Here is a 15125-nt window from a genome sequence, read left to right on the forward strand (position 1 = left end):
TAGAAAATAATGATTTTTTTTTATTTTCTAATTTGATATATTTTTCTATATAATAAATATAATATATTTATATTTATATAATATATAAAAAAAAAAAAAAAAAAAAAAATATATATATATATATATATATACATATATACACTCACCTAAAGGATTATTAGGAACACCTGTTCAATTTCTAATTAATGCAATTATCTAATCAACCAATCACATGGCAGTTGCTTCAATGCATTTAGGGGTGTGGTCCTGGTCAAGACAATCTCCTGAACTCCAAACTGAATGTCAGAATGGGAAAGAAAGGTGATTTAAGCAATTTTGAGCGTGGCATGGTTGTTGGTGCCAGACGGGCCGGTCTGAGTATTTCACAATCTGCTCAGTTACTGGGATTTTCACGCACAACCATTTCTAGGGTTTACAAAGAATGGTATGAAAAGGGAAAAACATCCAGTATGCGGCAGTCCTGTGGGCGAAAATGCCTTGTTGATGCTAGAGGTCAGAGGAGAATGGGCCGACTGATTCAAGCTGATAGAAGAGCAACTTTGACTGAAATAACCACTCGTTACAACCGAGGTATGCAGCAAAGCATTTGTGAAGCCACAACACGCACAACCTTGAGGCGGATGGGCTACAACAGCAGAAGACCCCACCGGGTACCACTCATCTCCACTACAAATAGGAAAAAGAGGCTACAATTTGCACAAGCTCACCAAAATTGAACAGTTGAAGACTGGAAAAATGTTGCCTGGTCTGATGAGTCTCGATTTCTGTTGAGACATTCAGATGGTAGAGTCAGAATTTGGCGTAAACAGAATGAGAACATGGATCCATCATGCCTTGTTACCACTGTGCAGGCTGGTGGTGGTGGTGTAATGGTGTGGGGGATGTTTTCTTGGCACACTTTAGGCCCCTTAGTGCCAATTGGGCATCGTTTAAATGCCACGGCCTACCTGAGCATTGTTTCTGACCATGTCCATCCCTTTATGACCACCATGTACCCATCCTCTGATGGCTACTTCCAGCAGGATAATGCACCATGTCACAAAGCTCGAATCATTTCAAATTGGTTTCTTGAACATGACAATGAGTTCACTGTACTAAAATGGCCCCCACAGTCACCAGATCTCAACCCAATAGAGCATCTTTGGGATGTGGTGGAACGGGAGCTTCGTGCCCTGGATGTGCATCCCACAAATCTCCATCAACTGCAAGATGCTATCCTATCAATATGGGCCAACATTTCTAAAGAATGCTTTCAGCACCTTGTTGAATCAATGCCACGTAGAATTAAGTCAGTTCTGAAGGCGAAAGGGGGTCAAACACAGTATTAGTGTGGTGTTCCTAATAATCCTTTAGGTGAGTGTATATATATATATATATATATATATATATATATATATATATATACATGTTTATTACTAGAAAATAATAAAAGCACACATTATGGTTTTATGATTTTAAACTGTATTCAGTCAATTTTTCATAACAGGGTTGCAAAGGTTGCAAAGCTCATACAAAATAAATGTAAAAGAAAAAATATGTATTCATGTAACATTTATTTTGACCCCTGCGGTGGATGAGCAACATCTTCTGAAGGTGAAGAACAACGATTCGACAGCGTTAAACCCGCTTCCCTGATCTGCTTCCAAACCACATCATTCCAGATCATCCCAGCGGTGATTAATGCGGGATCTGCTGAATCAGGGCTTCATCCGCTCGACCGCAGGAGATCCACGAACACCTCCAGCGCAGGAGTTACCGTGAGCATCTGGAACTGGCCCTGGATCAGGCTAAAGCTTGTGACGGGAGTGTGATGTTTGCCCTCAGGGGTGAAAGGTTGTGGTCTGAACGCTGTAGGACGATGTTATGAACACAACAGAGAGCGTGGCGTAGCAACAGCAGACGAGAGAAACAGAAAACACGTCTCCTAAACATCACACATGAGTCTCGAAACCTAAACACACATCCATCAGAATCCAGTGCCGGAACTTCAAAAACACAGGACGGAGATCGGGAGTCAAACACAGGACAATCCTGACGCTTCAGCTGGAAAACTGAGTTTGATCAGAGCGTTAAATAGTCTTCATATTCTTAAGGTAATGTGTGAATGTCTTTGCAGTAGAACAAGTCGTTTATTGTGAAGGAAGATGAAAGAAACACACTTAATAAGCAAAAGGAAGTTTTAAATCCTAAAGCAACAGATGATTGTATGTGTTTGCTTGTGATCAGAGGATCATGCTGACAGTTAATGTGAATCTCTAAACTCACATGAAGTTAGTGAAGAGAAAAGATGCTAATATTTTGCATTTAATGTAATGACATTTACACAATTTAGAAGAGTAGGGCCCTATGAAATCTGATTGTTTTTGTCCCAAATTCTTTTTTATTTTTTTTTCTAAATTCCGTTTTTTTCCGATTTAATTTTTCTGGATTTTTTTTTTTTTTCTGGATGTTTTTTTTCTAGGCTCCGTTTTAATGGTTAAATAAAATTGTATTAATGCAGAAGCAAGTCTAATTATTTGAAATCAATACAATTTAACAGCAATTTATTAAGAATTTAGCAAAAATATAATTTTTCAGGCCCTATGACATACATTTGATTTTTTTCTCAAATTCCATTTTATTTTTAACAAATTCAGTGATTTGTTTTAATTTTTCTGAATTCCATTTGAATGGTTTAATTAAATTTTAATGAACAAAGGCATGTCTAATTAATGGAATTCATAAAAACAACTTGATTTATCATTTTTTACAATAAAAGGGCCCTTTGAAATGTTTTTTTTTCTTCCCCAAATTCCTTTTTATTTTTTTCTAAATTCCGTTTTTTTCCCCAAATTCCTTTTATTTTTTTCTAAATTCCGTTTTTTCCGATTTAATTTGTCTGGATTTTTATTTTATTTTTATTTATTTTTCTAGGCTCCGTTTTAATGGTTAAATACAATTGTATTAATCCAGAAGCAAGTCTAATTATTTGAAATCAATACAATTTAACAGCAATTTATTAAGAATTTAGCAAAAATATAATTTTTAGGGCCCTATGAAATACATTTTATTTTTTTCTCAAATTCCATTTTATTTTTAACAAATTCAGTGTTTTGTTTTAATTTTTCTGAATTCCATTTGAATGGTTTAATTAAATTTTAATGAACAAAAGCATGTCTAATTAATGGAATTCATAAAAGCAACTTAATTTATCTTTTTTTTTTTTTTTTTTTTTACAATAAAAGGGCCCTTTGAACTATTTAGTTTTTTCAGAAATTCTGTGTATTTTAATTTATCTTTTAATCAAATGAAAATTTGACTTTTTTTGCAAACAAAGTGCTGCACAACAGAGGTTTATTCTAAAATTAAAACATGGAAGAAAAATAGTGTGATTATTCCTTAAAAAATAAAGTTTTGATAATAATTGTATTATTATTAGTATTACTTTAAGACTTACATTCCACTGTACAACAGTAATATATTTCTGTCACAATTTCTTCAAGTTAAACCAAACTTTTATTTTGATGGGTCGCCATGATGACCTTAAAGTTTCTGTGTTTATGATATGACCATAGTTTTAATGAATTAATTCCTTGATTACATCCGTGTTTTCTGCATCGTGGAAATCATTGGGCCCTCATTTATTAAAAAAATAATAATAATAATTTTTTTTTTTTTTTAATAAACCTTAACTAAAATAAACCACAAAAAGGACCACTTGATGAAACAAAAAACAAGTTCATAGTTTAAATATCATCATGTTAACATATCTTTGCGAAATACCAATTCAATGTTATTCCAACTTATTTGATCAGTTATGGATCTTAGTCATGGAAGACACAATATGCGACGTGAATGAAAAAGTCTTCAGGTCATTTTTCAGACTCAGTCCGTCCCTCACAGACTCGTTTCTATTCACACCAAATTAAATTAGTTTTCTACCCTGATTAAGATGCCTATTCTACAACAACGTTTTTACTACATATTTTAAATAACATGCATGCAAGAATAACTTAAACACTGGAGATTATGAATCACAATAATTTAAATTGGTTAATTTCACTGAGATACTTAGAAAGGTAAACATTTCGACTAGGAATATTAGTATTGTTGAGAGAGCGCAGCTACTGATAATCATGTTTTCTTTTCCTCTACATGCCAAAAACTCTCCTTCGCAACATAGCGGTCAAAGAGTATTTTTGGTTGGTACGAGTTGGCATGGATGCCCAGTTTACACGGTGTGTGTCCTGGGCATCTTGATGCCAAGCGTTGGAGAACAGAAGCATAAAGAAGCACTTACTCTGCACAGCCTCGATCGAGAGAAACACAGTACCTTGCATACCTGCGGGACCAAAGTCTTGCCTGGTGAGGAAGATTGCGTGGTCGTGATGCTCGGCGTGATCGGGGTCGAGTCTCTGCTGGGTGTTCGCCCAACGACAAACCTGTTCTAGACTCCGGGACGGGTTCCCTCGCTCAATCAGGCTGATGGACTATAACACACAAACAAGAAAAACAGTTGAGTCCACACTAGTTTATAACAGCTAGGCTACACTGGGGGGTTGTGGATTAAAGCGTCTGTTAAAGGCATGCATGTAAATGTCAATTTTGTGGCAAAAAAAAAAAAGTTATTAAATTGCATTAAATTAAATTAAAATGAAATATAAAATAAAGTCAAATGAAAAAAATTTAATTAAATTAAATTAAAAATGAAATAAATTAATTTGAATAATTAAAATAAAACAATAAAAAACTAAACTAAAATAATTAAATTAAATAAACAATTAAATTACATTAAATTAAAACTAAAATAAACAATCAAATAAACAATAAAATACAATAAAAAAATTAAGTTGAATTAAATTAAATAAGAAATGAAATAGTTTAATTAATTTGAATGATAATTAAAATAAAACAATAAAAAACTAAAATAAAATAGTTAAATTAAATACAAATTAAATTAAATAAACAATTAAATGACATTAAATTAAAACTAAAATAAACAATCAAATAAACAATAAAATACAATAAAAAAATTAAGTTGAATTAAATTAAATTAAAAATGAAATAGTTAAATTAATTTGAATGGTAATTGAAATAATAAATAAATAAATAAAAAGTTAAATTAAATACAAATTAAATTAAATAATTAAATAAAATAAAAAATAAAATAAAAAATAAAATATAATAAAATAAAAAATTAAAATAAAAATTAAGTTGAATTAAATAAAAAATTAAATAAAGTTAAATAAAATAAAATGGTGATTAATGCCACCACATGATGTCCTGAAGCAGAACTAGTTCAGACCAGACTAAACATAAAACCAAACGTTTGCCTGCAGTCTGGACTGATCATTACCACATGAGAAACTGAGTGATTCACTTTACAAACACTCTCCTCTAAAGTCTGCATGATCACAAGGATGTATGACACAAATAAGGGATGATGTGCAGTCAACCGGTCATTATCGTAAAGTAAACCCTGACGAGATGATTAGTGCCCTGATGCTCGGGACTGCACATTATCCTGCCTATAACATACAAACACATCAATGCATGGACATGAAATACAGATCTGAGCATCCATTATTTTATTATGTAAGAAGAATAGATTAGCAGCTAAACAAACAAGATAAACACGGTGAGAAAACAGGAGTTAAGAAAGCATCTGTTCTGGAAATGTTCTCTGCTCCAGTCACGTCACATTTATTTATACATAAGATTGCTTTACAGTATTAAACATGAAAAACAGCGTCAGTGTCGCTTTACAACTTCAGTTTCTACAATAAAGCGACTCCAGTGTCTTCATCTGAACAGAAGAAATGAACCGGAGAAGATTTACACCTCAAAGAAGGCGGAGCCTCAGAGCCACGCCCACCTATTACATCATCACCACACGGACCAATAGGAGATCAGAGGCGGAGCAAAGGAGTTTTGCTTTGGGAAGTGGTTTTGAACTCCTGAAACAAACTTTGTTTTGACCTGATTTTGTTGGAAATGTCTCGCGTTTCGTAATCTCACGTGTCTCCACAGTTTTGTCAATAGTGTCTCATAAGTTTGCAGTCAAAAGCCAATATGAGGTCAAACATTTCTCATTAAATGATCTGAGCTGCTCCACATTCATGTTCTAGCTCTAGGCATCTTTGCTGGATGACAACTATTGACTCGTTTTATTTTCATTTCTCTGGAGGAATTTCAGGAGAATCATCCGACAAAAGAAAGCTTTGCTAACGTTCCTATTAAGTTATTATTATATATAAACGTTATTTCGGAATGTTTTTTAAACTGTATTTTTTAATGGTTATTCAAACGTTAACGGAACATTCCATCATTCTTCAAACATTATAGAATGCTACATTTGAATGTGTTCTGAACATTCCGAAACAAGTTGTTACATTTAAAAAACGTTAGATGAACGTCCAACTGAAAACAACGTTCCATGAACTGGGTCTAAATAATGTTTTTGAACGTTTTGAGAACATTATTAAAGACCAGATAAGGTTTTGTTAACATTACAGGGAAGAAGGTTTGTTCATTTAACGTTGAGAGAGCCTTTTAGACAGCAGGAACACGTGAGCGCTCCTCGGGGAGAGCGTGGGCTATTTGAGGACACTTCGCTGTTTGTTTAGCATGAATACCCGCCGGTAAAAACCCATCTGAGACCGAGCTGAAGCTGAAATCCGATGACTGACTGGCTTTCTGTTCAGCTTCCAAAATATACCAACAACTCACTGTGACACAAGCAGACTAAACACAGCAAACCCCAGCGGGCCTGGACAACACAATGATCATCCATCATCACAACACACACGCTCACAGCACAAAACACTCCACATCACTGACATTAAATATGATATTAATATATCTGGATTTAAAGATATATTTTAAGAGTATTAACACAAGACAATAGAATCATTCATTTACAATAACAATGTTTTTTTTTTTGTTCAGAGTGGCATTAAATGGTCATTTATTTGATTTATTTTTAATAATTGTAAATTATTTATCTTATTTTTAATAGCATTAAAACGTCTTCAGATATATCTTAAATGCATGTAGAAATGTATTCATTTAATAAGAAATATTAAATATTATATAAATATTTTTTATTTATATATACAGTAAATACATATATGTAATATTTCTTATTCTACAGTTGTTTAGTCTGTTCTTGAAATGTCACTACAGAACATGCATTTAAGATATATTTAATATATATATTTATACATATAAATACATGAAGTTCCATCTTCATAGTGCCATCTGAAATTTTTCTTCTAGAATTATATTTTTTAGCAAGCTTGTATATTTAAGTTCAGTAATTTCACTTAAATGACAATTAATAGGTAATTTTCATTGCCATTTAAGTGAAATTATTGAACTTAAATATACGAGCTTGATAAAAATGATCATTCTAGAAGAAAATTTCAGATGGCACTTAGAGGCTTTTGCATCTGAACTCTTCATATATATACATTTTAAGGGTATTTAAATATATAATTTATTAAAAAACAGGATAAAAACAGAATAAATAATTTACAATATCAATGCTTTTTTTGTTCAGGGTGGAGGCCAATTGTAAAAACATTTGCAAAAAAAAAATAAAAATAAAAAAATCAACATTTAAATAATTGTAAATTATTGATCTTTTTCTAATATCCTTAAAATGTCTTCAAATATATCTTAAAATATTATTTTAAGATTATAACAGTATGTAGTGGAGTCCAAAACTGACCTGGATAAAAATGCTTCAATTTTGCATTTTTCTAATTTAATACAGACTTTTTGTCAGCATAACAATTTAAGAGAAAAACTGAACATGAATTTAAGATTGTCTTAGCATTCAGAACTGAATGAACAATGAACAAATCCAACATGATTAAAGAAAGCATAATTGTGCATAATTTTTTAATTCATAATGCTTTGAAGGCTTTGTTCATTTCCAGGTTTAAGCAGAATTTGTACTCATTGTGGTTTCATTGCTTAAAATCATAAATCACATTTTACTCAGTGTTCACTGCAGTTTGACGTCTTGCCGTCTAAAATGACTGACAGCTTCTGCAACAATGAGCAAACGCTGGAGAATTTAAGAAGACGACACTAGTTTCACAACTAACTTACGTTTCGCTAGTTGTCAACCTCAATTAATATTCTTCAGCAATCTCTCAACGTCCAGCCAATCGCAGAAGCGCTGAAAGTGTGGTGCGTGTGGTGACAAGAAACGCATGTTTATCAATGATGTGAACTAACATCAGCTTGGATAATGAAATGGAGATTAAAAGTACTTGTACACACAAGAAATCATGCAGTGCGCCTCTAAAGTAGCATGAACTGAAAGTCAATCTGCAGTAATGGATTAATGCAGCGTCTCATGTGTAATGAGGCCACGCACACACACACACACACACACACACACACACACACACACACACACGCAGGATTGGCGTGTGGATTCACCCTGGCACTGAGTGAGTATCAGCATTAATCTTTCAAGACACACGGCAGAGAGTCAGGTGGAAAACTATCATTCCTGCTGACATCGCTGACATATCAATCATGACATCAGCACACACACACACACACACACACACACACACACTTGTACAGTCACTCAGACAGAATCACACTGATTCTGAATTTGATTGACAGCTCAACTCTGCATTACTCACTGGATATAAATGACCAGTAGAAGGGAAAAGAAATACTTTCAATTCATCTCCACATTGGTACTGGTTCACAAAGAGATCTGAATGGTGTGTTCGCAAATCCGTCAAAGCCCTGAAGGGACGTGGTGATGGGAAGAAAACTTTGCGGGTTCCCCTGAGAAACTCTGCATTGAAACTTTGCGTTTTAATAATTAACATTTTTATTTCAAATGCAAAAGAGGATGCAAAAGTTTTGCTAGTGAATGCAAAGCACTGAAAAGTCATTTTCCTCTCGTCTCGTATTGTTATCATCACCTCGACCGTTTAGTGGCGTTTAGTTAAAGTCACAGCAGAACTGCACTGGATGACGTGCACATTTTTGGATTTTGCATTTTTTTAGCCACCAAAAACTATTATAAACACCGTGAAAAGCTGATGAAGTTCTGTGATAATAACTCTATTATCTTCGCCGTCAACTGAACTTCAATTCTAGAATAAACTCTGAGAAAGCTCACACTGTAAAACAAAAACTTGGATGTTTAAGTCATTTCAACTTAAATTACATTAAACTGACTTAAAAAATGAGTTGACTCTTGTATAACTTATTTTGATGAGTTAAAGAATGTAAAAACATAAGTTGTCATAACTTATTGATGCACGTTTTACCGTGCAGTCTCTCTTTAGTCTCTATCTTTGGCTGGAAACAGATGTGAAAGCAGGTTGTGTCCTTCTTCTCTGATATCGAGTGTGTTTTACAGCTGCGTCTTCCAGATGGCGAGTTATTAGCCAAATAATAACATCTCTACTATTTCACAGAAAACTTTAACTTCTTAACTTTTAACTTCTCTTTAATAAGGCAAGTAGGTGCAAACGCACAGCCGGTGATCGACTGATCCTGATATAATGAACACTGGGTCAATGGTTTCTGTCTGTACTGTTTAAAGTCCCCCTGTGGTGAAGATGCAGCTTTAATGTAGTTTATGTGGTGTTTTTAATGTGCTTTAAGACACACCATGTGTAAGTTCATAAGTCGACAGCATTGCTGAGTATTTCCTCCTTAAAACTGCAGTGAACCAAAGACAGTCTCAAACACACGCTTTGAAATCGCTGGTGTTTCTGACGTCACAAACTACCTTGTAACCAATCAGATCAACGTGTGATCGTCAACCAGTGGATCTCTGAGCTGAGTGAGTGAGTGGAGGCGGGGCTCATTTGCATATTCATAGAACTGCGCATACTAAATGAGGCAAGGGTGTCGAATTACATTCAAGATATTTTAAGGCATTAAGAGATTTTTTTTTCAAGGAAAAAACTTTAAATATGTAATTTTGGTGATCAAAGATGAGTTTTAATGGATCAAATTATTGACTAGGGTGACTTTAAATAAGTGTTCATGCTCGACACTCACCTGACGATATCCCACCAGGATCATTCGGACCAGCACAACGTTGATGTTGGTTCCCAGAGACTCGTCGTGGTAGATCTCATCAACCTGCGGACACAGAAAAGAAGGGAGAAAAAGAAATCTGAATGCATATGAAGCTCAAAATCTAAACTATGCAGAACTCATTTAAAACCCTTAAAGTCCGAGTAAAACAGAGTTTATGACCCGTTTTATTGACTGAACATCTTGGATGATATCCATAAACAAGCCTGATGATTTTTTATTTATTTATGTAAGAACGAAAAACCAAAAATCATTCAAATTACAAAATTAAAAATGATCACAGTCAAGAGTGAAACAATTGACAGGAAAAGAGAGAATTAATAATAATAATGAAAATAAACATCACATGGTTTTATTTCTACCCTCATCTTCATTTGGCTCATAATTCATATTTTTGTGTTGTGTCTGTGGTTTGGGGTTATGAATAAGTCGTCCACTCGCTGCAAACACAGCTGTCAATAACCGACAGAGAAATTAATGTCAACTCTAATTTAAACAACTCAATAAATGGATAAGGAAGGAAAAACACTACTTGCAGTACTACGATATGCAAATATGATAAACATATACTCGTACACTTCAAATTAATAACTGAGCATCAAATCATCATATTATACTGATTTCTGAAGGATCACTGTAACGGTGGCGGTTTCAGAGGAACGAGAGTGGGATCCAGATGCAGCAAACATTATTCAAACAAACATAATACAAGCAAATCCAGGCAAAACTGATAAATGCAGACAAAGCCGACAACAAGCACACACATAACATCCACAGAAGGACAACACCAGAACATGAGAAACACTTGGATATACACACTCAACGGGAGATTGGCGAACAAGACACACCTGGGAACAATCATGAACTAATCGACAAGAAAGACTACAAAGGACTACAAAACACGGCACAGAACAGGAAATAACATAAAAGTCCACACAAGACCAGAATCATGACAATCATGTGACACTGAAGACTGGAGTAATGATGCTGAACATTCAGCTTTGATCACAGGAATAAATTACACTTTACTATATATTCATATAGAAGACAGCTGATTTACATTGTAAAAATATTTCACTTTTTTTTTTACAGTATTTTTGATCAAATAAATGCAGCCTTGGTGAGCAGAAGAGACTTTTATCAAAAATATTTTAAAAAAAATTATTATTCTAAAATTTTGACTGGCTATTAGCACGTTTATCATCATTTAAGGTACAAAATTTTAGAATAATTAATTTTTTTAAAATATTTTTGATAAAAGTCTCTTCTGCTCACCAAGGCTGCATTTATTTGATCAAAAATACTGTAAAAAAAAAAGTGAAATATTTTTACAATGTAAAAATTTTTGTAAAATTTTGACTGGCTATTAGCACGTTTATCATCATTTAAGGTACAAAATGTCGACATTTATAACACTGACTACAGAAGCAACAAATAAATAAATAAATAAATAAAAACGAATTAATTTTTAAAGAAAATGTGAGGGATGCAAGCCAATGCTAACACTTCGTTTGGAGGCTTTATCACAAACACAACACAAAGTGTTAGCAATGAAACAACGGCAGCATGTTCGTTTAGTCTCTGAGGATGTAGGAACGTGAATGAACGCTGTTTAATGACGTGTCAAATGTGTAATATAACACAGAGAGTGTGACGTGAAATACAGTCTCATAAACACAGCTGGAAACAGAGAGACTGTGGAGAGATTTCTGTTTCCAGTGGAACATTATTGCGACGCGCCAGACCACCCGACACGCTTCTGGAAGCACATTCACATGCTGGCGTGTTCTCAATCCATCACAACATACATGACACACCAGTAAACGCTGCCTTCTCAGTGTCGCCACAAGACGGCGCTATACTGAGTCTTCATCTACGGTCAGTTTTCTTAACAGTACTGTCATCATTACCGAAATGCAAGAACACGCCTGAACTCATTAAAATGATCTTTATAATCTCTCATTAAATAATTTCCGCCATCATTTTCTGCCTGGGCTATACATAATGTTAACTGTGGTGAAGATCAAGCTTTTACTGTTGTTTATGTGTCTATGTGGTGTTTTTAATCTGCTTTAAGACAAACCATTTGTAAATTCATAAGTCGACACCATTGCTGAGTATTTCCTCCTTAAAACTGCAGTGAACCAAAGACAGTCTCAAAAACACGCTTTGAAATCGCTGGTGTTTCTGACGTCACAAACTACCTTGTAACCAATCAGATCAACGTGTGATCGTCAACCAGTGGATCTCTGAGCTGAGGGAGTGAGTGGAGGCGGGGCTCATTTGCATATTCATAGAACCGCGCATACTAAATGAAGCAAGGGTGTCGAGTTACATTCAAGATATTTCAAGGCATGAAGAAACATTTTTTAAGTAAAAAACTTTAAATATGTCATTTTAGTGATCAAAGATGAGTTTTAAGGGTTAAAATGATTGATTACACGGGGGCTTTAAGGATTTTTTATGTTAAAGTCTCTTCTGCTCACCAAGGCTGCATTTATTTGATCGAAAATACAGTAAAAACAGTATAATTGTGAAATATTAATACAGTTTAAAAACTGTAGGTAGGATTTACTTTGAAACAACTTAATGCAACACAAGTGAATTATATGTAACACAAATAAACACTAAATTAAACGTGAAATTTGAAATGGTATTTTCTTGTAAAACACTCCAAAAATGTCAAAAATGTTTTTCTGGCTTCAACTTCCCAATGTGAAGTTAAAGCCAGAAAGCCACAACAAAATTAAGTATTTTCTGCAACGTCTTCTTCTTCTTCTTTAAAAAGCCACACTTCACCACAGTTTGTTATTATGCAATGCCAAAAATGTCTGACCAACAAAAAAATGCCGTTTGGGCTCAAAGTCTGACGTGTGACACGCAGTTAAAGGAATTCGAGCCAAACTCTGGCCGTGTTCGATCGCTCTCGGGTTCGAGCGCGGAGGGAAAACAGCGCTGATCTTTTTTCCATAAATCAGGAAAGACACTTGACAAACACTTGATCCGGCAGCCGGGGTCACAGAGTTTACACACGCATTCTGGTTAAACACACGGCCTTGGTTTCCTCAGGCTCTGCTTTTGTGCCTCATGCTGGTTTGGCCCAGAGTGAGGGTTGAAGATCCGCCTGGGGATTATGGGTAATATAGCGCTGAAGGACTCGGTTAAGGTTAAACCCTCCTGAGGTCACCTTTACAGCACACCTGTGATAACAACACTCCACATTTACAGATTTACACACACAGAGGAAAGAACTGATACAAAAACAAAGGAAGACAATAAATACAAAATAAACAATGGGACTCTGAAGAAGGGCAGCTCGATTCATCCAAGTAAATCTGAAATCACAATGTGGCGATTTAATTCAATATAATTAACAATATATGCGCTGCGTGTTTCAGAGTAAAACAACCATCTTCACAAACCAAAAGAGAAGCGCTTATCAGCAAAAGAGAAGCTTTAAGGGATTCTTGCAGTTTTACCGTCAAAATAAAAACATTTAAAAATGAATTAATTAGTTATTATTATGAAATACTCTATTTTTTATTTTTAAGTGAAATATTACAATAGTGACATTTCTTTTTTTTATTTAGCAGTCTTTATATTTTTATTTACAACAACTACTACTACTAATTATTATTATTATTATTATTATTACTTTATAGCTATTGATTTATAATATGAAATTATTATTATATTATTTTTATTTAATAATAGTAATAATAATAATTATTATTATATAGCTATATTGAGCTATATATAGTATTTTGGCCAAATTGTGCAGATCTACAAACAAGCACAACATTTTTTATTATTATTATAGCCATATTGATTTATAATCACAAAATGTTGGCCAAATTGTGATTTTTATTATATTAATTTTATTAAATAATATATTTGTATTTTACAGTATAGATCTTATTTTGTTTTTATTTAGCAAGTTTATATTTTTATTGAATAATAATAATAATAATAATAATCATTTATTTGTGCAAATTGTGCAGCTCTACAAACAAGCACAGCAAATTTTCAAATTGCATTTTAAATCGTAATCACAATTACACAATTAAATATATATTTACACAATTAAAAAAATTTTTAGCCCTACACTATATTTACAGCATGTTTTTCTCCTGACCAGCTGTGACCAAATCACTTGGCATCATCATAAACTGATAGGAACGAACAGACACTGCATTAGACTCCAGAAAGGCTGAGGAGCCATTTTAATGTTATATAAAATGTTTAGAAGAACTACTTAAAACACACATCTCCAACAAGCTCCACCTCTTCAATTCTGTTCTTTACAAATGATGAGGATTGTAATTATTCACAACATCACGTTCACACACCACTCATCACATGTTGTCATCAACTCTGCCAGAGCGCAAATCAACTCTCTGACCACTTCAATCACATCTGGTTTAATGAGTTATGAGTGCCTGACTGCCTGAAACATGCTAATTAGTCAAATAAAATACAAAAAAAACATCCTTTTGAAAGCATTTCTGCTCTGAAATCGGCACTCGTAACAGCAATATGACACTTACAAGTAAAACTGGATATTCAACAGAAAAATGCAGAGAGGAATGTGACAAACAACATTGGATCCTATTGACTTTTACTGAAAAGGAAACTTGTTTACATGTACATTACATTTACATTCATGCCCTTGGCAGACATGTATATCTAAAGCATTGCATTCAAGGAATACATTTTACTAAATTCATGCATTGTCTGGGAATCAAAACTATGACTTTTCGTAGCTAGCAACTACTGTTTAAGCCACAGGAATAATGCCCAATATGCAGAGCGAGTTATATTTTTATGCAAAATCACAAAGATCAACACTGCAATGTAAATGTAACACGCACGGATGAATCATTCCAGACCAGGAATGTGCATTAAGAACTGTGCTGCTTTTCCATTGTTTTTCTATGTGAACATGCTTTAGACGGGCTTGTTTGACCGTTTGTCTTGCAGCGTCTTGCATGACATGACACTCTAAAAATTTTAAACTTTTTAAAAAATGCATCTATAGATGCAAATAAACGCGTTCT

General features: G+C 33.8%; 1 protein-coding gene across 3 annotated transcripts in view; it reads right to left on the bottom strand.

The window, feature by feature from the left end:
• adamts14 (ADAM metallopeptidase with thrombospondin type 1 motif, 14) overlaps positions 1–15125 on the bottom strand; it is an 87888-nt gene that overhangs the window by 31169 nt on the left and 41594 nt on the right. For 2 of the 3 annotated variants that reach the window (XR_013819176.1, XM_079851171.1), the window contains exons 5-6: positions 10030–10113; positions 4313–4469 (exon numbers count right to left, since the gene is read on the bottom strand). Coding sequence is in view for 2 of the 3 variants with exons in the window: in XM_079851171.1 (XP_079707297.1) it covers positions 4313–4469; positions 10030–10113 (241 nt within the window). In the remaining variant the exon portion in view is untranslated. The remainder of the gene's footprint in view (positions 1–4312; positions 4470–10029; positions 10114–15125) is intronic. The other variant, XM_079851172.1, reaches the window with a different exon arrangement.

This window comes from Squalius cephalus, assembly GCF_949319135.1.
Source record: "Squalius cephalus genome assembly, chromosome: 19".
NCBI classification, from domain to species: domain Eukaryota; kingdom Metazoa; phylum Chordata; class Actinopteri; order Cypriniformes; family Leuciscidae; genus Squalius; species Squalius cephalus.